Source organism: Sus scrofa, chromosome 17, assembly GCF_000003025.6.
Source record: "Sus scrofa isolate TJ Tabasco breed Duroc chromosome 17, Sscrofa11.1, whole genome shotgun sequence".
Lineage (NCBI taxonomy): Eukaryota > Metazoa > Chordata > Mammalia > Artiodactyla > Suidae > Sus > Sus scrofa.
This window is the reverse complement of record NC_010459.5, coordinates 51,489,550-51,513,645: the sequence shown is the minus strand read 5'-3', so window position 1 is coordinate 51,513,645 and position 24,096 is coordinate 51,489,550. Positions and strand designations below refer to the sequence as shown.

The window sequence follows — 24,096 nt, the reverse complement described above, 5'->3', positions numbered from 1 at the left end:
CACTGCGACCCTGGCGAGCCGGGGGCGGGGCTAGCAGCCAGCCGGGGAGGGGCGAGGGGGCGGGACGCGAGGGGCGCTGGGGGCGGGGCTTACGGACCGCGCCTGCGGCTGGGGGCGGGGCGTGGGCCGCGCCTCCTGGCTCCTCCGAGGGGAGAGAAGGAAGGAGATGGGAGAGTGTGGAGGCTTTGGCTTTAGCCACTGTTTACCGAATTTAAATCGTTATTATTATACTTCATGTTTGCTTATGGAGTTCCCATTGTGGCGCAGTGGAAACGAATCCACCAGTATCCATGAAGATGCGGGTTTCATCCCAGGCCTTGCTCAGTGGGTGGGGGATGCAGCATTTCCCGAAGCTGTGGTGTAGGTAACAGAGGAGGCTTGGATCCCGCGTCTGCGACCTACGCCACAGCTCAGGGCAGTGCCAAGTCCAGGGATTGAATCTGCATCCTCATGGATCCTAGTCGGGTTCGTTAACCACTGAGCCAGGAAGGGAACTTCCCGTAAAAATTTTTTTTTAATTTGCTTATGCATTATTACTTAATCTTTCTCGTCGAGTTGATCTTTAAACTTCAGCAAGCACGTTGTAAAAGGATATAGCACTCCCCGAGCTACAAAGAGAAAATCAATACCACTTATTCCTACAGGGCACTGTGAAAATACAGCGGAAACAATATAGTCTTATAAATTAATGCTGGATATAGTTGAGCTGAACAGGGAGATTAACTATGATTAGAGAGGTGTTGAAGACAGGCTGTCACCACACTGAAACTTCCTAGTGAAAGCAGAAGTAATCTCTATGGAAAGTTCCCATCGTGGCTTATGAACCAGACTAGTGTCCATAAGGCTGCGGATTCGATCCTGGCCTCACTCAGTGGGTTAAGGATCCAGTGTTGCCGTGAGCTGTGGTGTGGGTTGCAGACACCGCTTGGATAGGGCGTTGTGCCTGTGGTGTAGGCCGGCGCTGTAGCTCAGATTTGACCTCTAGCCTGAGAACTTCCACGTGTTATGGGTGTGGCGCTAAAATGCAAAAAAAAAAAAAAAAAAAAAAAAATCGTTATCTACCTCAGAAGCAAGTTATTTAATATTGTGACACATGCCTCCTGGGGAAGGGGGTTTAGCTCCAGCTCTGTATTACATGGGAAGATGGAGGCTTGAAGCCATAGACTAAACCTCAATCTTGAAAGAAAAGGGTAGGCCTTAGAAGCCAGGTGTTCTGGGAGTTCCCATTGCGGCTCAGCGGAAACGAATCTGGCTACCATTCATGAGGATGCAGGTTTGATCCCTAGCCTTGCTCAGTGGGTTAAAGATCTAGCATTGTTGTGAGCTGTGGTGTAGGTCACAGATAGGGCTCAGATCTTGAGTTGCTGTGGCTGTAGCATAGGCCGGTAGCTGCAGCTCCAATTCAACCCCTAACCTGGGAACCTCCATGTGCCACTGGTGTAGGCCTAAAATACAAAACAAAAAAAAAAAAAACAATTCAGATGTTTTGAATCCCAACTTTTTCCATGTTCCACTACACCAAATTGGCTCTTGTATATGTAGCCCATTTAACAAAAGTTATCTCTTTTTTGTCTTTTCTAGGGCTGTACCTGCGGCACATGGAGGTTCCCAGGCTAGGGGTCCAATCAGAGCTGGAACCTCTGGCCTACACCACAGCCACAGCAACTTGGGGTCCAAGCTGCATCTGCGACCTACACCACAGCTCACGGTAATTGTGGATCCTTTACCCACTGAGCAAGGCCAGGGATTGAACCTAAAACTTCATGGTTCCTAGTTGGATTCATTAACCACTGAGCCATGACGGGAACTCCAAAAGTTATCTCTTTTTAAAAGGCAGGTTCTGCTAACAAGTTTGTGTGGTTTTCTTAACCGGGGAAGTCCATGATCAATTAAACTCTGCCCTGAAAGGCCACAAAGGCCTCGCAGTTAAGGAGTCTGCACAGGACAAATAAATCATGTTTGCTAAGTCAGGTTGATTGAATGCAAAGTTGTGCCTTATTTGTTCCGTTCCCAGTCCTCTGGGTTGATTTTGCTTAACCTGCTGGCAGCAGGAGGATTATTTTTAGCTAGCCATGTGGGCACCTTTTGAATAATTTGGGTGTAGGCAGTGGCACAAGAAGGCCAGTGCTTACACTTTACCATTTCTTTTTCTTCTTCCTATGCCAGGCACTCATGCATCTGACCTCTTCCCAGGCAAAAGTTTCCCTTCCAGGGATGGGGGTGCCTTAGCGGGGCAGAGATGTGTTGTGGGTATTTATAAGCTTATGTGTTAGCCTTGTAGCTGCGGTAAACCCCGTGCTGAGAGCCGGGGGTGGGGGGTCGGGGGTGGTGAGGGCAGGGAACTCCCAGACCTGGGCTTCAAATTCACTAAGTGCTTCCAGTCTGGGCTCTTTTTTTTTTTTTTTTTTTTCTTTTTCTTTTTCAGCCACACCTATATGGCATTCGGCAGTTCCCAGGCCAGGAATCAAATCCAAGCCAGAGCTTCGACCTACGCCACAACTGCTGCAACACATCACATGATCTTAACCCACTGTCCCAGGCTGGGGATAGAACTGGCGCCGCCACAGAGAGTAGTTAGATCATTAACTCGCTGCACTACAGCAGGAACCCCCCTCCAATTTGGGCTCTTTTTTGCTTTCTTTGTTTGTTTTTAGGGCCGTACTTACGGCATATGGAGGTTCCTAGGCGAGGGGTTAAATCGGAGCTGCAGCTGCTGGCCTATACCACAGCCACAGCAACACAGGATCCGAGCCACATTTGCGAACTACACCACAGTTCACGGCAATGCTGGATCCTTAACCCACTGAGCAAGGCCAGAGATCAAACTTGGATCCTCATGGATGCTAGTCAGATTTGTTTCTGCTGGGCCACGAAGGGAACTCCCCCAGTCTGGGGTCTTGAAATGAACTTTCCACAGCTCATATACTTAGTCATGGAGATAAGAGGACAGAACTGAAATAATATGATACTAATTGTGAAAGTTTTTGGTTCTTATTACTCTGAGTACTTTACATGAATTAATCCTCACAGCAAGCTATGACTTAGGGTTTTTCTTTTTCTTTTTCTTTTTTTTTTTTTTTTTGACTGTGCTTGGGACATGAGGAAATTCCTGGGCCAGGGATCGAATTCTCACCACAGCAACAACTAGAGATGCTGCAGTAACAGCACCAGATCCTTAACCTGCTGTGCCACAAGGGAACTCCTGATTTAGGTTCTATTATTTGCATTTTACAACTATGCAATTTGAGGCACAGAGAGATTAAATTACCCTTTAACACAGATGGAAAAGGAGAGTTCTAGATTTGAATTTGAACCCATGCATTCTGGCTTCGGCCCCTGTGAATTTAAGAGTGCCAGTTTGGAGTTCCCATCGTGGCTAAGTGGTTAACGAACCTGACTAGTATCCATGAGGATGCAGGATCAATCCCTGGCCTCGCTCAGTGGGTTAAGGATCCAGCATTGCTGTGAGCTGTGGTGTAGGTCGCAGATGTGGCTTGGATCTCGAGTGTCTATGGCTGTGGTATAGGCCAGAGACTGCAGCTCCATTTTGACCCCTAGCCTGGGAACCTCCATATGCTGTGAGTACAGGCATAAAAAGACAAAAATAAAATAAAACAAATAAAATAAAAAGAGTGCCAGTTGTAACATCAAGGTCCTACTGTATAGCACAGGATATTCAATATTCTGTGATAAACCATAATAGAGAAGAATGTGAAAAAAAATATATATATATAACTGAATCGCCTTGCTGCACAGCAGAAATGAACACACTGTAAATCAACTACATTCCAATAAAATTAAAAAAAGAAAAAAAAAGAGTGCTAGTCATTCTCCACTCTCAAATTCTAGTGTGTGTTAGAGTCACCTGAAGGGGGCTCTTTTTTTTTTGGCCCCACTGGTGGCAAATTTCTTTTTTTTTTTTGTCTTTTTGCTATTTCTTTGGGCCGCTCCCGCGGCATATGGAGGTTCCCAGGCTAGGGGTCTAATCGGAGCTGTAGCCACTGGCCTATGCCAGAGCCACAGCAACGCAGTATCCGAGCCGCGTCTGCAACCTACACCACAGCTCACGGCAACGCCGGATCGTTAACCCACTGAGCAAGGGCAGGGACCGAACCCGCAACCTCATGGTTCCTAGTCGGATTCGTTAACCACTGTGCTACGACGGGAACTCCGTGGTGGCAAATTTCTTAGGTCGGGGATCAAACCCAATCCACGGCAGTAACCCCAGCCACAGCAGTGACAATGCCAGATCCTTAACCCACTGATCCCTTAAAACACAAGTTGCTGAGGCCGACCCCCAGAGTTTCTGATTCAGCTGGTCAGTAAATTTAAGGTGCAAATTCCCAAGGATTTGCATTTCTAACATTTTTTTTCCAGGTGAGACAGCCACTGCCGACCAGGGGTGGGGTGGGGTGTGCACTTTCAGAACCACTACCCTACATAATCCACACAGCCCCCCATCGATGCTGAGGCTAAACCAAAGGTGCCTTTCCTGTTTTTCCTAGGCATCCTCAGTGAAAATGTCCCCACTGTCCCTTTCTTAGCCCTCCCTCCCCACCCTCATACTTGCTGCTTTTCAACAACAATCCACCTAACATGTGCGTCAAATCAATGAACCTTTCTCCTCCCATTTTCCCTTAATGTTCCCGAGGAAACTATTTCCCCCAAGCAGCTCTTCCTCTTCTTGAGTTTTTGGCATCCTCTCTCGGATTGCCTGCATCATCTAAGATTAAGATCCTCTTGGGGTTCTGTTATGAGCCTGGAGTAGAGGAAGGGTTCCTGCTCAAAGACTTCACTAACTTGATTTTTACTGCCAAGGAAGACTCACTCATTCAAGCAACAGAGAGTCCCTGTGGGCCCTACTGTGTGGCAGGCCCTCTGGTGCTGGGGATGTGGTGCGAGGGAGAAAGACATGATCTCTGTTAGGTAAGGTGAGGTAAGTGGCTGGTGACAGATGCTTTAAAAAGTTATTTGGGGGCGTTCCCATCGTGGCGCAGTGGTTAACGAATCCGACTAGGAACCATGAGGTTGTGGGTTCGGTCCCTGCCCTTGCTCAGTGGGTTGGGGATCCGGCACTGCCGTGAGCTGTGGTGTAGGTTGCAGACGTGGCTTGGATCCCAAGTTGCTGTGGCTCTGGTGTAGGCCAGTGGCTATAGCTCCGATTAGACCCCTAGCCTGGGAACCTCCATATGCTGCAGGAGCGGCCCTAGAAATGGCAAAAATACAAAAAAAAAAAAAAAAAAAAAAAAAGAAAGAAAGAAAAAAAAAGAAAAAGAAAAAGAACAAAAGAAAAAAAATTCAACTAAATATCGATCCTAAGGAAAGTCACAGGCAGATGTGCTCCAGTGTGAGGTGACCCAGTCACACCCGCACTTGTCACCCACAGAAACTGTAAGATAATCGATGGGTGTTGCTTAAGTTGCTAGGTATGGTCATTTGTTATGGAGCAACAAATAACTAATACAACCTCTTTCATGGGGATGATTTGCCTATAATTATCTAAGTTTCAAAAGCACATACCCTTTATTTTTTCTCTTTTTAGGACTTTATCCCATAGACCTGCATCTTCCAATACTGTGGCTGTTTAAATTTAAAAATTTCGGTATTTCCCCTTGTGGCACAGTAGAAATGAATCTGACTAGTATCCATGAGGATGTGGGTTCGATCCCTGGCCTCGACCCATGGGTTAAGGATCCGTGGTTGCCGTGAGCTGTGGTGTAAGTCACAGACATGGCTTGGGTCCCATGTTGCTGTGGCTGCGGTGTAGGCCGGCAGCTGAAGCTCTGATTCGACCACTAGCCTGGGAATCTCCATATGCTGTGGGTGCAGCCCCCAAAAGACAAAATAATAATAATAATAAAAATAAATAAAATAAAACTACGAATTCAGTTCCTCAGCCTCATTAGTCATGTTTCTAGTGCTCAGTAGCCCAGGTAGCCACAGACACAGCAGATAAAGCACATTTCTACCATCACAGAAAGTTCCGTTACAGCCTGAATCACACTGACACGTGGGAAAGATATGTAAACACAAATATCCGGGGCAGCATTGTTTACAGCAGCAAAGTGATTAGATAAATACAGATACAATTACTGGTATATTAATGCCACAAGGAAAGGGATTTTTGTCCATTTTGCTTACTATAGTATATTCAGCTCCCCAAACTATACATAGGAGTTCCTTTGTGGCCGCAGCGGGTAAAGGATCTGGCATTGTCATTGTAGTGGCTCAGCCAGGGAATTTCCACACTTCTCGGGCACAGCCAAAAAAACAAGAAAAAAATAAAACGGTGCCTAGGAACTTCCCATCATGGCTCAGTGGAAACAAATCTGACTAGCATCCATGAGGCTGCAGGCTTGATCCCTGGCCTTGCTCAGTGGGTTAAAGGATCCAGTGTTGCCTTGAGCTGTAGTGTAGGTCGCAGACGCGGCTGGGATCTGGCATTTCGGTGGCTGTGGTGTAGGCCGGTGGTTACAGCTTCGCTTTGACCCCTGGCCTGGGAAATTCCATATGCCGTGGGTGTGGCCCTAAAAAGACAAAACAAACAAACAAAAACAGTGCCGAACGCCTGGTAGGTAACTCCATAGGTATTTGTTAAACGAATATACAGCTGATATGGAATGGTCTTTGAAATATACACATATATATACCCATATATATATTTTTTGCTTTTTAGGGCTACGCATGTGGCGTATGGAAGTTCCCAGGCTAGGGGTTGAATCAGAACTAAAGCCGCTGGCCTACACCACAGCCACAGCAAAGCCGGGTCTGATCTGCGTCTGCGACCTATACCACAGCTCACAGCCATGCCAGATCCTTAACCCACTGAGGGGGGCCAGGGATGGAACGCACATCCTCACAGATACTGGTTGGATTCATTTCCGCTGGGCCACATTGGGAATTCCCTGAAATATATTTTTAAGGGCGATAACACCAGCACCATGATGCTGAGTAATGCAACTGATATGTGTATATGTATGGGTATGACAAATAGTGTCTCTGGAAGGTAGAATGACCAATGTCCCGGTTTGCCCGGGGCTGTGGGGTTTCCCAGGACGTGCGGCGTTAGGTGATAAAGCCGGGAAAGTCCCAGGCACGGTAGGATGAGTTAATCACCCTCCTGGGAGGATTCCAGAGAATCTAGTACCAGTGACTATTACCAGGAAGGGAAGCTGAGGGCCTAGGCCTGGAGCAAGATTTACTTGTCATTCTCTTCCCTATTGTGTTGTCTAAAGTTTTCTATCAAGTTCATGCATTGCTTGTTAAGTAAAAAGTAAACAGTTGTGCATTAGGCCTTGTGGGAGAATAGTTGAGATGGATTAAACATGATCCCAGCCCTCAAATCAAGAAACCCTCAGAGTCTTATCTCAGCCTCAGATCACACGAAAAATTTATTACTATGCTTATCTTAAGTAAGCAGAATTTACACCATTATGCATTTCTACATTTATTAATCTATGGGTAGATAATTTCATCTCAGTTTCAGCCAGTTCTTCAAGATTGCCAAACTGCTAACAGGGAGCCAGGAGGAATTCCCACCTGCACCACTAGGGGGCATATGAGTATCTCACGGACAACAGCTCACCGGCCCTACAGGGTGAACATGGCCTCCCTTGCTCTTCACCATTCCTTAAGTGTTTACTGCCCCTACCCTTACTGTACAAAGTGCGGAAATAAAAACCAAAACGAAAAACACACACACACACAAAGGACACAGAATCGGACTGTAAAGAGTTTTAACACGAGTGACACTGGCATGTGAATGTCTATTTGACCAATAATTTCTATGTGCTGGGTCTCTTGACAGGTGTTAGGAAAATGACAGTGAATAAGTTGGATATAAACAGAAAAGACAGGAGTTCCCATTGTGGCTCAGTGGTTAACAAATCCTACTAGGAACCATGAGGTTGAGGGTTCGATCCCTGGCCTTGCTCAGAGGGTTAAGGATCCCGCATTGCCGTAAGCTGTGGTGTAGGCTCGGATCCCAAGTTGCTGTGGTTCTGGTGTAGGCCGGCGGCTATAGCTCCTATTAGACCCCTAGCTTAGGAACCTCCATATGCTGAGGGTGCAGCCCTAGAAAAAGGCAAAAAAAACCCCAAACAAACAGAAAAGCCACAGAGGGATGACCACATAAAAATGCTGCTTCCAGAAAATTGCGGTTCATCAGTCACTCCACCAGCTCATTGCTTTTGTACAGCATTTTACAATTTATATCAAAGGTCAGCCATGTAATGAGGTTAAAAACAACATGGATCTAGTAAGACCTGACAAGCACTCTCACTGAAAAATAGATATTATGGTTGCCTCTGGTAACCTCTAATATACTTTCTCTTTGAATTTGTCTATGATAGGCATTTCACATAAGTGGAATCACACAATACTCCTCCTTTTGTGACTGGCTTCTTTCACTTAACATGATGTTTTCAAGGTTAATCTATGTGGTAGCCTGTGTCAGAACTTCATTCCAGGAGTTATCTGTGGCTTAGCAGGTTAAGGATCCAGCATAGTCACTGTTGCAGCTTGAGTCACTGCCGTGGCGCTGGTTCGATCCCTGGCCATGGATGTGGCCAAAAATAAAAACTTCATTCCTTTTTATGGCTGAATACAATTCCATTGCGTGGATATACCACATTTTATAGATCTACTCTCTCATCTGTTGATGGACACGTGGGTTGTTTCTACCTTTTGGCTAGAGTGAATAATGCTACTATGAATATTGGTATATAATATTCTGCTCAAGTCCCTGTTTTCAATTATTTTGGGTATATACCTAGGACTAGAATTGCTAGGTCATACGGTAATTTGACCTCATCGAATTTCTCCACACATCCTGGCCAACACTTGTTATTTCCCCCCACCCCCTTTTTTGTCATCTTTTTAGGGCCGCACCCACAGCATATGGAGGTTCCCAGGCTAGGGGTCTAATTGGAGCTGTAGCTGCTGGCCTACGCCACAGCCACAGCAACGCAGGATCCAAGCTGCGTCTGCAACCTACACCACAGCTCATGGCAACGCCAGATCCACAACACACTGAGCAAGGCCAGGGATCGAACCCGCAACCTCATGGTTCCTAGTCGGATTCGTTAACCACTGAGCCACGACTCGAACTCCCAGATATGCTACTTTTGTCCTCACAGAGTTGTCTGACTTCTAGGGCAGAAAGGTATTAATAAAAATCATGTAACAAGTATCTGTAGAATTATTTTATTTGTCTTTTGTCTCTTTAGGGCCGCACCTATGGAGATTCCCAGGCTAGGGGTCCAATCGGAGCTGTAGCTGCCGGCCTACACCACAGCCTCAACAATGTGGGATCCAAGTCATGTCTGCAACCTACACCACAGCTCATGGCAACGCCGGATCCTTAACCACTGAAGGAGACCAGGGATTCAACCCGTGTCCTTATGGACACTAGTAGGGTTCGTTTCCACTGAGCCACGACGGGAACTTAAAAACATGATCTAGATTTGCATTATTGTCGCCGGTTGACTTTATACCTATGCATACATACATATGCACCCTTGGAAAATATATAGTATTTTATGTATATTTGATGTTTGTTTCCCATTTCAGAGTATGTCTCTTTTTTCCTTCCAAAGTATGTCTTGCAGAGTTATGCAGGCTTACATCATTCTTTTAAAATGACACCTAGTAGTCATTAGTATGGCTGCACCATAAATATCCATGGACATTTAGAATGCTTGGGGGTTTTGTTTTTGCATTGCAATGATGCAACAGGTCTCTTTGTGCACTTGTGCTTTTTCTCTGGTAAATTCCAAGAAATCACATTGCTGGGTCATAGGGTTGCTTTTCTTTTTCATTTTTTTGTTCTATGTACGTCTGTGTCATTGGGATTCATGTGTTACTTTTGTGATAAAAAAACACTAAAAAATAGAAAGAAGTAGGTAGATTGTTCATGTTGTCGGCTCTTAGAAAGTAGAGGTGCCTAATCATTGTCACATGGCTGTTATATAATCTAATCATTATGTAATAAAATCTGACAAGGATGCTCCCGTGATTTCAAGTCACCAAGCAAAGAAATCTAAGGCCTTCAGCCCTATTTAAAAGATGAGAAACATGGCTCTCTTCAGAGACTCTGGTATTTTTCTGATATGAAATGTCACCGAGAATCATTTCCTACCTATAAAGGCTTCTTAAAAATGTTTGGTTTTTTGGCTGTCACAGAACCACAGAGCTGGAGGGGACTTATTAGCAGCCTCAGGCAGTCTTGTAAGAGTTTTCAAAGGATAGCTTTTTTTCTTGTTCTGTTTTAGTTTTTGGTTTTGAGGGCCGCACCCACGGCAACATGGAGGTTCCCAGGCTAGAGGTCAAATTGGAGCTGTAGCAGCCGGCCTATGCTACAGCCACAGCAACGAAGGATCTAAGCCCTGTCTTTGACCTACACCATAGCTCATGGCAATGCTGGATCCTTAAACCACTAAGCTAGGCCAGGGATTGAACCCGAGTTCTCACGGATACTAGCTGGGTTCGTTAACCACTGAGCCACGATGGGAAATCCCAAAGGACAGTTTTGAGTTGTTGCAAAGGAAGAGTTTGGGTGGAACAGTTTTCCTCAGTTGGAATTCCTGTAAACACCATCACCTTACAGGTGATTAAAAGAGTTTAAACATGAGATGATAAAAGCTGAAATACACAAAGACCTTAAGTGGTGCTAGACAGCAAAGGATAAATGTAGTAACTACTGCTGTTTGAATAGCAGGTTGCTGGTTCTCCAATGTTCCTCCATATATTAGGTTGTGGACTCCTGAGCCAAGAGCCACTGACTTTAACTGGGGACACCAAGGCTGAGAGAATCCTGCCATCAAGCAACATCTGTTGGGTACCTCCTGATCAGACGTGTGCAGAGCTCATGAGAAATACAGATAAATAAAGAGCTCCAGGTGTTCTGGGGGGGGGGGGTTGTCAGGTTTAAACCTATGTAAAAATCCACTGTGATAAGAGCTGAGATGATATTATGAAAGACAGGAGTTCCCGTGGTTGTGCACTGGTAACGAACCCGACTAGTATCCCTGAGGACTAGGGTTTAATTCCTGTCCTTGCTCAGTGGGTTAAGGATATGGTGCTGCTGTGAGCTGTGGTGTAGGTCATAGATGCAGCTCAGATCTGGCACTGCTGTGGCAGTGGTGTAGGCTGGCAGCTATAGCTCCCATTTGAACGCTAGCCTGAGTACTTCCACATGCCTTGGGCCCTAAAAAAAAAAAAAAAAAACAGTCAAAAAAAATTATGAAAGACAGTGCAGTTGTGGAGAATCAGAGAAAGGTAGGTCTTTGCTTGCAGAAATCTGAGAAAGTTTCAGAAAGGATGCGTGGATTGAGCTGGGGCTGGAAGCCAAGAAAGCAAGGAAGGGAAGAGGGGAAAGGAAGAACATTTGTACTGAGGGAACAGCAATATAGAGGCACAGAGGCCAGAGGGGCAGAAGAGCATGGTAAGTGCCAAGAGCCAAGACCATGTTAGGGAAAGAGAACCTAGCATAGAGTGGGCTCTTAGTCTTCATTAAGAGGCTAAGTTAGAACGAGCTGTTCAATGGCAGATACGATCAACAAAGTCTTGAGTATGTGCTAGGTATTTTGCAAGCACAAGGATTTAGAGCAGGGGTGAACCACAAAACCAGAGCTCAGAGCAACATGGTGGGAGACAGATCCATGAAGTGAAGTGACAAGCCACCAGTGTTGATGCCAGTGTGGTCTATACTGAAGATGTCTGGAAAAAAGTCACGAAGCAAGGAGGCAATATTTTGGCTCGATCTTTCCTAACACTGGCTTCCATTTAGGGAAGTTGAGGGCAGAATTTAATCATTTTCTTAAACAGTAACCAGATTTTAAAAACAAACTATTTATACATTATTTTTTAGGGCCGCACGGAGGCATATGGAGGTTCCCAGGCTATGGGTCCAATGGGACCTACAGCTACCGGCCTACACCACAGTCACGGCAATGCAGGATCCGAGCTGCATCTCTGAGCTGCATCTGCAACCTACACCACAGCTCACCGCAATGCTGGAGCCTTAACCCACTGAGCAAGGTCAGGAATCAAACACGCATCCTCATGGATACTTGTTGGATTCCTTTCTGCTGTGCCACAACGGGACCTCCATTTTTTTTCTTTTTTCTTTTTTTCCCTTGTTTGGCCGCCCTACTGGAGCTCCTGGCCAGGGATCAGATCCCAATCATTGCAGTTCCCACCTAAGCCCAGGCCAGATCCTTAACCCACTGAGTGAGGTCAAGCATGGAACCAACATCCTCATGGATACTAGTCCGGTTTTTAACCCTCTGGGCCGCAAGGGGGAACTCCCCCCTCACTCTTAAACACACCCTGCATCAACAGTCCTCTCAAGGATGAGTTCAGTCTCGCATGATACTGGGCATCAGACTTACTTTTTTGGGGGGGGGGTCGTGCAGAAGTTCCGGGGCGAGGGATCGAACCCACGCCACAGCTGCGACCCGAGCCACAGCAGTGGCAACCCGAGATCCTTAACTCGCTGCACCACCAGGGAACTCCTCACTTTTTCGAAGCCTACGGCATGTCCACCTGTACAATGGGGGTGAGGGATCCAACCGTCAGCTCCTGCCCAGGCGCAGCTGGGAGTTCAGTTCGCAGATCGTCTCTGCAAGGGGAAAGTCCGAGAGGTGGAGGCAGTCTGCGCTTGCAGCTGAGCAATCCTATCCCGGCTCCAGGCCGGTTCCCATGACAACCTGGCCGGCCACCTTCCCGGGCCGATGGTTGCGTCACTTCCTGTCCGTTTATTTCCGGGTCCGAGCCCGAGACGCGGTAGCGGTCCTTCAGACCCTAAAGCAGGATTCCGCGGCTTCTCTACTCACTCTTCGGCCTTCCACTTCTTCCTCCGCCGCGGGCGGGTATCGGCTTCTGCCCGGCCCAGCGCGCAGCCGCAGCACAGCCTCCATTTGGACCCGCCTCCGACAGACGTCACTTCCTAGCTGAGTGTTTCCGGGTCGCCGCGGCCCCGGGGTACTGGTCTCGGTCCCCTGCAGCCGGCCGGAGCGGCGAGAGCCCAGCCGGGCCTGGCTCCGGCGGCGGCCGCGGCTCCTTCTTGCTCCCCTCGTCCGGGGCGTCCTCGGCTGCAGTGCCGGGGTGAGTGCGGGGCGGCCGGGGCGGAAACGGCCTCTGGGGCTTTCCCGGGCGGAGGGGGCGCCTGTTCGGCGGGGCTCGGCCGGCCCGGGAGCCTCGTCCCTTCGCGGCCGTCGGGGCCGACGGGCCGGCCCGCCTTTTGGGCCCTTCAGCTAGTAGTCTTCAGGATCCTCAGTCTCTCCGGCACGGGCTGGCTCTCAGACTCCTGCGACCGGCCATGGGTGGCTCCGGGCAGTCAGGAGAAACACCCCTTCTTCGGCGACTAACAGCAGCAGGACACCCCGATTCCACCGTGAGGCAGTTACCGCGCAGTGGTCCTCAGCCCAGGCTCTGGAGGCAGGCTCTGGGGTTTGTACTCACTCTGTGACCTTGGACAAGTCACTTTATCTTCTGAGTCTCAGCTGCCTAAAATTAGTTAAACGGGGAGTGAAGCTGCCTTATAGGGCTGTGGTGGCGACGAGGCGAGATGATGCACGTGAAGCAGTCTGGCATACAGCAGGCGTCCAGTAAATGACAGTTGCTGTTATTCATTCACAGACCCGTGCGGAGGGCCTGAGTTAGGGACTAGGATGTTTTTCACAACGATGTGGCCCTAAGAGGCTGTGGGAATTATCAGGCTGGGAATAGCAGCCGCCAGCTTCTGACCTCTGCAGGGAGGGGACCCTGGTTCCTTTAGAGCCCCTTTGAGGGTGGCAGCTGCCACTGAGGGAGCCCGGTTTCAGCTTCACTGAGGTTATTTTCAGAGGTTTGGAAGCCCTCTCTGAATTTGCCTGGAATCGAGTTGGGGTGTGGGGACCCTCTGGCGTTTCACAACGAGTGGAAGACTGGTTGGGATGTGTCTCAGGGGCCTCTGGCTTGGAATGAGTGCAGAGGAGTGGCTGCGGAGGTGGAGGGGGTTGAACTGAGCTCCCCTTGTTGCTGTTCAGAGGCCAAGGGAACTCTGAGCTGCCTGAAGCTAGCTAGATCCCTGGGCTAGCTGGTAAACCTGTGCACTGGGGCCGTGCTGGGCCCAAAATAGCTTCTGCCTGTGCAGGGAGGGGGCGCCTTCAGATGCTGCTTGGGGAATGTTTCTGCTTGAATGGGCCAGCTGAGGTAAAGCCAAGCTCATGCTTTGCTATCCAAAATCATTTCCATTCCGTTCAGTGGGGTTTTAAACATACAGCTTTCCTTTGAGGTGTTTACAAAAAATAATAATTTAAACAGCTGCTGACTCCCTGACTGCGATATTTCTCTCATCATTGATTTGCTTTTCAAAGGGGGCCGGGATTGTGGGCGCAGTAAGTGCTGACCAGGCCTCTTGGCTCTGGGCACCCGCCTGATTCTGTTAGGGATGTTCACCGTGCCATTTTTTTTTTTTTTTTTTTTTTTTCCGCCAGACTGGCACATCTTGGCGTTCCAATCCTTGGGTTGCTTGGAGAAATTAACGGCTTCTGTCAGTGTGCTGTCTTGGTCTCCTGTAACCACGCTGTTTTTGCAGAGAGCGTGTTTTTTGTTGTTCTTGCAGAGTGCTAGGAATAAATTGCTCAGAAGAGACACCAGCTATGACCAGCTACAATGCAGCCTGTATTCTCAGAAAATGAATTCAGGAGAGATGATGTCAGCTGCTTTACCACTGGCCGGTCTCTGGCCAGCCTCTCCTCTTGGCCCTTGAGCTTACATCATAAAGAGATCTGTGGCTCTTCCAGCCGCATTCTATGTGAGAAGAGGTCAATTTTGCTGCTACAGGAATTTTTAGAACTCAACTCTGCTTGCCCTGCCAAAGGGCCTTCTGACTTAGTCGAGCCCTTTCAAGAAGAGCTGTCCAGCAGCAGGGCAGCTTTGCCTAAAAGCAGAGCAGCTCAGAGCTTGAGTCAGGGTTTTGGCATCAGACCTAGGTTTAGATCTCAGATCCACGTCTTCCTAGCCTTAGGGCAAGGGACTTAGGGCAAGGGACTTGGCCTCTCTGAGCCTGGGTTTTTCTTTCTTTAACCTCGGGGTCGTCGTGTGGATTTCATGGTACACTTAGCAGAGGGCTGTTATGTACTAATCCCTTGGTGAATGGTACTAATGGTAGTAAATGAGTGAGATAAACGAGAAAAATCATAGGCCACAGGGCCGGCCAACCCAAGTTCAAGTTCCAGCTCTGACCCTTTCAAGCTCTGTTGGGCAGGTTATTTAATGGCTGAGCTTTTGTTTGTTTCCTCAAGAATTGTTTTAAGGATTAAGTTGGATGATGCAGTTAAAATGGAAAGCCCAGTGTTTAGCGCATAGAATGACCTCAACAACTGTAAGTTTCCAGAGTTCCCACTGTGGGACAGTGGGTTAAGATTCTGACTGCATTGGCTTAGGTCACTGGGGAGGTGCAGGTTCAATCCCTTTCCTAGCTAAGTGGGTTAAAGGATCTGGTGTTGCTGCAGCTGCAGCTCAAATCACTCCCTGGCCAGGGAACTTCCATATGCTGCAGGTATGTCCATAAAAAGAAAAAAAATTGCAAGTTTCCTTTTTCTCCTTTCTTTAGCTATCTTTTAGCATTCATTTTTTTTCCACTTGTTTCCTCACCTGCCTAGGTTGGTTCAAGATTCTTCTTAGATGGGTTTCCTGTCCTTGACTTTGGGACTTTGACTCCCAAATGGGCTATTTGGATTGCTTTTCCTTATTTATTGCTTGCCAGCCACAAATGGACTGTGATTACAGAGCAGCAGACCCTGAGCTTGAGAGTGGCTGACTTTGTTTAAAAAAAAAAAAAAAAAAAAAAAAAATCAGTCTCCATTGGCTCGAGGCTGACTTCCTTGGAGAAAAATCACAGCAGTGTTTAAGAGGCCTGATTTCCTCTGCTAAAACTGTTCCCTGAGGTACTAAAAACAGTCGCCAGGGCCAGATTTCTTTTGGATAAATACAAAATGGTAAATGTATGTGGTTTTTTGTTAGAAAGGACAATGATGTTTTCTCTCAGTTTGCAGTACAGTTTTATTTTTTAAGAGAATATATGTACTTGGATATTGGGCAGTAAGCTCTTTGGGCTGGAAACCTTCTCAATTGCTGGGCTCTGCTGTCCCCCACCCCCCCACCCCCCACCCCCCTGGCCAGGCTAGGGCCTGGCACATGGTAGGCGCTACATACTTGTTGAGCTCAGGAATCATGGGATGGTAGGAGGAACACAGGTTTTTTCAAGTCATAAGGTCAGGTTTGGAATTTGGGGTCCATCTTTTTCTAAACTTGAGCCATCTATATATATATAGCAGATCACGTCAGGGAGCCTCGGTTTCTTCTCGCTCCTGCTGGTCTCCCAGAATTCTGCAGAGAGCTGAGTGACAAACTGGAGCATCATGGAGACGTACATGCTCTGAATCATTTCTTTTCACATGTTTTCTCAAACACCTACTATGTGCCAGGCACTGTGTTCGGCATCCTGGTGAACAGAACAGACACAGACCTTGCCTTTGTGGAGTTTACTGTGTGTTGCGCAGAGACACACGGAAGAAGCTGGTAAATGAGTACAGTTGATATTTTCAAATGGTGTTCACCCCAGCGTAACGGGATAACAGGCCACGGCAGGTGGGATTTCCTGGGGTCAGGAAATTTCGAGGTCAAGGAGGGCCTCAGAGAGAGGGATGATGTGTGAGCTGTGGCCTGTGTGATGAGAGCGAGCGAGCGACAGGAGGACTCGAAGAGCACACAGAAGGAACGTGTGCAAAGATTTCGGATAGAAATAAGCTTGAGGTGCTTAAGGAGCAGACAGAAGGGTTCATGTGGGCGGGCCTTGGAGGGAAGGGAAAGACTGCTCTGAGGAGCACCGAGAGCCTTTGGCCTTGGTCAGGAGGTAGAATTTGGTCCCAAGTGGATTTGTGTGCTCCTCGGGCCTGTTCCTTCCATTTGCTGCAGAAGGCTGAGGCTTCCTCGGCAGGGCAGCGGGTGGGAGGAGGTAGCCTCTCTTTGTCCCGAATTCTTACCGCTCGCCCCATGATTAAGGCCCCTAAGCGTCTCTCCAAAACTAGAGAAGCAGAGGAGTGGTTCCTTGAGACGTGGGTGATTTGACTGCCCTCCCGAGAGTTGCCAGACTTGTTGACCTTTAGGACTTCCTGAGGGAATTCACATGTAGCTAAGAGAGTCCACAGGTCTGTCCCATCCCACAGCAGCTTCTTTCTTGGCCTCTCACCATCCCCCACAGCCAGCAGGCCCCCTCCTCACTCATAGCAGGTATTTATGCAGCAGATACCCTGCCCCCGCACTGTGCTTAGGTCACCTTCCTGAGTCATTGGGTCACAGTCCCTGCACCCATGGAGCTGTGGTCAGCACAGGTGAGTGTGAAGATGCATATCTGCCCACAATCAGAGATATTTGCCTCATTCTGATCTTACTTCCTTGAGGATGCCTGCCATCTTGGCAGGTGTAGCACCATCAGGCACCAGGAATGTCTGCTCGTGTGTATCGAGGGCTTACTTTGAGCTGGCTTTCTAAAGCGCTTTCTATATTGATTGCATGTGATCCTTCCACCAAGTCTAATAGGCTGTAAGTTCTGTTATTAACCCCCTTTTTCAGATGAGAAAACTGAGGCCCAGGTTGAGTAATTTGCCCAAGTAACCTCGAGAAGCAGATCAAGGGTTCACACCCAGACAGTCTAGCTTTGCAGTCTGTCTATAACCCCTGTGCCATGTCGCCTCCCCTGGCCCTAACATCCCTCGATGAATCCAAATTCGCTCCCAGCATTGTGGCAGTAACAAATGGCCAAGGAGACAGCAAGCACATATAATTCCTGTGTGTCCCAGCTCAGAATGTTCTACCCTTTCCCAACAGGGGACTGTAAACAACAACAAATGCTGATGTCAAAGGCAGGAGCTCACGCTGTGGCACAGTGGGTTAAGAATCTGATTACATGGAGTTCCCGTCGTGGCGCAGCGGTTAACGAATCCGACTAGGAACCATGAGGTTGTGGGTTCGATCCTTGGCCTCACTCAGTGGGTTAAGGATCCGGCGTTGCCGCGAGCTGTGTTGAAGGTTGCAGACGCGGCTCAGATCCCGCGTTGCTGTGGCTCTGGCGTAGGCCGGCGGCTATAGCTCCAATTCAACCCCTAGCCTGGGAACCTCCATAATGCTGCTGGAGCGGCCCTAGAAATGGCAAAAAGACCAAAAAAAAAAAAAAAAAAAAAAAAAAAAAAAAGAATCTAACTGCAGTGGCTCAGGTTGCCACAGAGCCGTGAGTTCGATTCCCTGCCCAGCACAATGGGTTAAAGGAACTTGCATATGCCATGGGTGCTGCCAGTAAAAAAAAAAAAAAAAGTATAAAAACACTTTCAGGGGTCAGCATTCAGAGTGGTCGGTCTCTTTAAAATTGCAGATATGATTGTGTCCCTCTTGAACTTTTTAGGGACTTCATGTGGCTCTTTGAATGAAATGTACAGTTCTTTGAGACCTGGGGATCGGGATCCTGCTTCTGCTGGCAACTTCATCTCTTGTCAATCCCCGTCTCTCTCTGCTTCAGCCACTCCATCCTTCTTTCTGTTCCCATGCCAGGCTCCTTCTGGCCTCAGGAAAGCAAGGTGTAGTGGTTAAGTGCATGGACTTTGGAGCCAGTCTGCCTGGGCTCTGATCTCAGCTCTGCTTCTTATAGTCCTGTAACTTTTGGGCAAGTTTCTTAGTGTCTCCACGTCTCAGTTTTCACATCTGTCAAATGCGTATAACAGTAGTTGTCCTAGTTTGTTAAGAAGATGGAGCGAGTTAGTACATATGAGTACTTGGCACACAGGAAGCGCTGATGGTGTTAGCTCAGGGTCTTCCTCCCTGCTAGCGCCTCATCCTTTGGGTCTAACTGCCACTTTCTTGGGAACTTTTTAATACCCCTGCATCCCCACAAAACCAGGTTAGGTGCTGCCCCAATCATATTTTTCATTTGTGAGCTCTGCAAAGTTAAGGACATTGTCTGCCTTGTTTCCACTACTGCCTTGCAAACAGTAGGTGTTCAGTACATGTGTCAGCGAGCAGAAAGGGGTCTGGGGCTGGTGGTGCCCAGTATAGCTCAGGCCAGCTCTGTTTTTGTCTGGCTTCGGCAGCCACAAGCTGGTACATGGACCACTTGGAGGAATGACGTGCTTCTTGTTCTCCTTCCAGAGCACTCTGCTGGTCCAGGCAGGTGACATGCCAGTGCTTTTAGTGATGTCCCTGCCTGTAACCCAGAAGCCATGGAGGAGATAAGGTAGCCCCGGTCCCTGGATCTGATCGGATGGGGAAGCCCAGTTCAATGGATACAAAATATAAGGATGACTTATTTCGGAAGTACGTGCAGTTCCATGAGGGCAAAGTGGACACCACCCCCAGCAAGCAGCGGCCTGGCAGTGATGAATACCTGCGGGTGGCAGCCTCGACCCTGCTCAGCCTGCACAAGGTGGATCCCTTTTATCGATTCCGGCTGATCCAGTTCTATGAGGTGGTGGAGAGCTCCTTGCGCTCGCTGAGCTCCTCCAGCCTGCGGGCTCTGCACTGCGCCTTCAGCGTGCTTGAGACGGTGGGCATCAACCTCTTCCTCTACCCGTGGAAGAAGGAGTTCAGAAGCATCAAGGTAAGGTCTAGGACAGGCGCTCCACACCAGTCTCCCTTCTCGCCCCTTCTAGTCCTTCTTGAGACGGTTTGTGCCAAGCCGATCCCACCCCTCCTTTGCCAGCAGGCCCTCCTGTGTTCCCCACTGCCTTTGAGGTAGCAACTGCAGTGACCCCACAGCTCCCCACCTGGCCTCTCAGTCTAGTGTCATCTCTTAACTGGGTCCCCACCCCTGGCAGCTAACATGGGAAACTTTGAGGTTGGAAAGGTGGGCAGCACCTGGCCAGCCAGGGCCGGAAGCCCAGGGCAGAGGGCTGGGCTCTAGTCTAAGGGGGCCTGGGAAGCAGGCAGTGCGGGGACCAGGTTTATGTTGGAAAAGAATCCTTCTGGCTGTCATGTGGGAGGTAGACTGTAGCAGGGCAAGAGTCGGGCGGGGAGACCATTAGCAGGCTGCTGCAGGTCTGCAAGCTGGGGAAAACAGGAGGCAGGAGGATGAATTCGAGAGAGAGAATTCTGAATTATTGCAAAGGCAGTGATGGCTCAGGAGAGGTTCCACCCAGTCGGTCTCTTAAGTCTTCTACATCTTTGTAGAAGTGCCAGAGAGGCACATCCTCATTGCTCATGGGAGCTCTGCCCCCGATCCGGTCCCCTTCCTTCACCCATGTTTGTCCTGCTCCCCCTCGTGGAGCAGAGCCGCCACGCCCCCTGTAGAAAGCTAGTGGCTTTGTTCCCTGTGCGGGAGGAAGGAGCAGTGCGTCCTTTCCCTCACTCCCCGTGGCCGCGCTGTCGCTGAGCATTAGCCTCTGGCTGCCGGAGTGAGACGCCGCCGCTGCCGCCGCCGTGGAGAGATGCCCGCTTCCCCTCCCTGCCCGCTCCGCTTCGGACGTGCTGGGCTGCGCTCTGCCGCAGTCTCCATTGTGTGCCTCCGAGAGAAAAACTCGCCTCTCTTTCTACCCTCTTCCTTCCCCTAGACCTACACGGGCCCCTTTGTTTATTATGTCAAGTCCACGTTACTGGAAGAGGACATCCGAGCCATCCTGAACTACATGGGCTATGTGCCCGAGTTAGGGACGGCGTACAAGCTCAAAGAGCTGGTGGAGACCCTCCAGGTCAAGATGGTCACCTTTGAACTCTTTCTGGCCAAGGTGGAGTGTGAGCAGATGCTGGAAATCCACTCCCAAGTCAAGGACAAGGGCTACTCTGAGCTGGACGTGGTGAGCGAGCGCAAGAGCAGCACGGAGGACGTGCGTGGCTGCTCGGACGCCCTGCGGCGGCGGGCGGAAGGCCGGGAGCACCTGACTGCCTCCATGGCCCGCGTGGTGCTCCAGAAGTCGGCCAGCGAGCGGGCAGCCAAGGACTACTACAAGCCCCGCGTCACCAAGCCCTCCAGGTCGGTCGACGCCTACGACAGCTACTGGGAGAGCCGCAAGCCGCCCCTGAAGGCCTCGCTGAGCCTGCGGAAGGAGCCCGCGGCCGCAGACGTGGGGGACGACCTCAAGGACGAGATCATGCGGCCGTCGCCCTCGCTCCTGACCATGTCCACCTCCCCCCACGGCAGCCCCGACGACCTGGCGGCCCCCTCCCCCAACAATGGCCTCGGCTCGCTGCGCGGCTCGTACTTATCCGCTCAGGATGATGTGGATCTCTACACAGACTCGGAGCCGAGGGCCGCTTACCGGAGGCAGGACGCCCTGCGGCCGGATGTCTGGGTGGTCAGGAACGACGCCCACCCCGTCTACCACAAGCGCTCGCCCCCTGCCAAAGAGTCCTCCCTCTCCAAGTGCCAAAACTGCGGTCTGTCCTGCAGCTCCTCCCTCTGCCAGCGCTGTGACAGCCTGCTTGCCTGCTCCCCGGCCTCCAAGCCCAGCGCCTTCCCCAGCAAGGCCTCTGCCCACGACAGCCTGGCCCACGGGTCGTCTCTGCGGGAGAAGTACGCAGGCCAGACTCAGGGCCTTGACCGGCCCCCGCACCTCCACTCGAAATCGAAGCCCTCCGCCTCGGCCACCTCCCGCTGTGGCTTCTGTAACCGCCCCGGGGCCACCAACACCTGCACCCAGTGTTCAAAAGTCTCCTGCGACACCTGCCTCAGCGCCTACCATTACGACCCCTGCTGCAAAAAGAGTGAGCTGCACAAGTTCATGCCCAACAACCAGCTGAACTACAAGTCCACCCAGTTCTCCCATCTCGTGTACAGATAGACTTGACCTTGCATCTCCCTGTCACAAGGGCTACACCACTGACTTCGGTTTCATAGGAAAGAAATGCCGATGCATGGATCTGGGAAGCAGAGATCTACACCTGACCATCTGGTTGTCGGGGGTCCTGGGACCAGCCGCACCATGTGGGAGATCCCTTAGTGACTCAGATATTTCAACTGATAGCTGCTTTGTCGCCTGGCAAGGGAGAGGGTGGCACTTCCGTTCAGATTCATTTTTGCTAGTCTCTCCACTCCCTATTCTGTTTTGTTGTTATTGTTGTTGTTGTTTGTTTTTTAAAGAGGATTTCTATCTCTGGGACTCTTGCCACGCCTATGGCAAAGCCAACTTGGACTGGGAAGGGCCCTCCAGGTCCCCTCCAAATGCCCACCTGGAGCGGCGAGCTAGAGGCCTGTTGGCTTGTGAAATGAGCCCTCCTGCCACACTGGGCCTCGTCCACTGGCTCATCCCTCCACCACCCCTTCCCAAACACGAGGATCCCCACCTGCACCCCTTGCTGGATTTCCCTGCCTCTCTAGGTGTCAAAGGTGACCTGAGTCCAGGATTTGCTGAATGGCATCCAGTTGCCTCCACAGCTCAGCTCAGTTGTGGGGTCTGGGAACTTTCCTCCAGCGCTCTGAGGTGTGGCCCTCCACAGCAGGACTACTTTGCCCCTTTTCTGTTGTTTGCACATGCCCTTCTTACTGTACTGTAAATAGATATTTTTGAGATTTATTTTTAAATAAATATTCAACTTGCCATGTGTTTCAAAGTGGTTAAAATATTAATGATGTAGCTATTTATAAAGATGCCCTGGGTTCTTTAGTCTTCCAAGGGAGGGGCTCATGCCCTTCCACGCTGTGTCCTCCACTCACCACAGCCTGAGGGAGAGTGTGGGGGCAGAGGAGGAACAGAGATGATGTCCCCTCGTCCCCTGAGTTGGTGGAGAGCCTCTGTCTTCCCTACAATAAATCTCTAACACCTACCTCCAGTGCGCACTTAGGGGGTTAGTCCGGGCCGAGAGGTCTGTGCACCTGCAGACTGTGACAACCTAGTGACGATTCAGGAACCTCACCCTGTGGATCTCCAGCCTGGTCTTTGCCACTGGCTGAGCGTGAACCTTGCACTCCAAACTTCTTGAGTCTCGTTTCTGAAGGAAAGTCATTTGGGATTCCCACTACCCCTCCATTTCAGTCCTCTTCTCTTCACCTGTTTCCAGGACTCCTCTGCAACATTTGCAACCTTTTTGCACTAAAGTAAGCAGGAGTCGGCGAGTGCCCATCAGACAGATGTCTCCTGAGATGCTTAGCCGAGCCTCAGCGCTTCTAGACCCAGAGCCCCCCTTAAACTCCTCTTGTGAATTACCCCGGATTTTCCTTTTGGGGTGCAGAGCAGGAGTGGGGCGAGAATTTGAAGATGAAACTGCTTCCTTGTGAACTAACAATATATTTTAGCCATAAGTGTTTGTGATGGACAGAATGTTATAGGAATTTACATGCAGTGGGTTTTCTGGTAGAATGAGGTATTCAGCTCTTGAGCAGATTTAAATCTGGCTGAATCCTGAGGCCACTGTGAATTTGCTGATGTTCTTCCAACTCAGTCGAGTGATTTTAAGGTTTTCAAAATCTTCTATGGCTCTTTTTTTATATATCTAGTAGATTACATGTAGATAATTCACTGTGTATATAAAGCTGAATTTCAACCAACTTTAATACTAAGACCTGCCCATTCTGGGGCATTCATCTTTGATGTTCTTCCTTTTCCCATTTCAGAAGTGTCAATGCCTGTCCCAGTCCTGGTTTTCCATTTTCAGACCGCTCTAGCACTACACTCTTTTAACCAACCGTGATGCCACGTAACTTCAACACGGCAGACAAAAGCAGAAATAACTAACTTGTCCTAGAAGAGAAAGTCCAGTGTGTGTATCATCACGGAAATACTGTATTCATGGACTGGAATAGGAAATGCTATGACTATGCTCCTCCTTGGTGTGTATCTTATTGTGTGAGGTTGCTGTGATTGAGATAGTTAAATATATGCTAATTTAAAAATGCAGATGTTTTGCTTTTGATTTCTACCAAGAGTTGAAATGTTGAGAGATAATTTAAAAAAATAATAATAAAGTGTCTTCCATTGTTAAATGAAGAGTTTGGGGTTTTTCTGTCCTCCTCTCCCTGCTGCTTTGAAATTTGGGTTACTTGGGTTTCTCTTGTGTTTGGTTTTTGCTTAAGCTGTTTTTAGTTCCTTGGTGACAGGACTCACGTGGTTTCCTCCATGAAACTGACAA

At 49.2% G+C, this 24,096-nt stretch overlaps 1 protein-coding gene across 3 annotated transcripts; it reads left to right on the top strand.

Moving 5' to 3' along the window:
* SPATA2 (spermatogenesis associated 2) lies at positions 12,746 to 23,950 on the top strand. 3 transcript variants are annotated; one of them, XM_021077959.1, is made up of 3 exons: positions 12,746 to 13,107; positions 19,189 to 19,636; positions 20,586 to 23,950. In XM_021077959.1, the coding sequence occupies exons 2-3, from the start codon at positions 19,301 to 19,303 to the stop codon at positions 21,810 to 21,812; spliced, it is 1,563 nt and encodes a 520-aa protein (XP_020933618.1). In that variant the 5' UTR covers positions 12,746 to 13,107; positions 19,189 to 19,300; the 3' UTR covers positions 21,813 to 23,950. The 3 variants fall into 3 exon arrangements, with proteins under 3 accessions (XP_020933618.1, XP_020933619.1, XP_020933617.1); XM_021077960.1 differs by having other exon boundaries at positions 12,933 to 13,452; XM_021077958.1 differs by lacking the exon at positions 12,746 to 13,107 and adding an exon at positions 13,127 to 17,381.

Excerpts from the sequence above, each read along its gene's own strand:
- SPATA2 (XM_021077959.1), top strand. The coding sequence starts at position 19,301 with ATGGGGAAGCCCAGTTCAATGGATACAAAATATAAGGATGACTTATTT. Across the intron at positions 19,637-20,585 it reads AGGAGTTCAGAAGCATCAAG|ACCTACACGGGCCCCTTTGT; the intron begins GTAAGGTCTAGG and ends TCCTTCCCCTAG.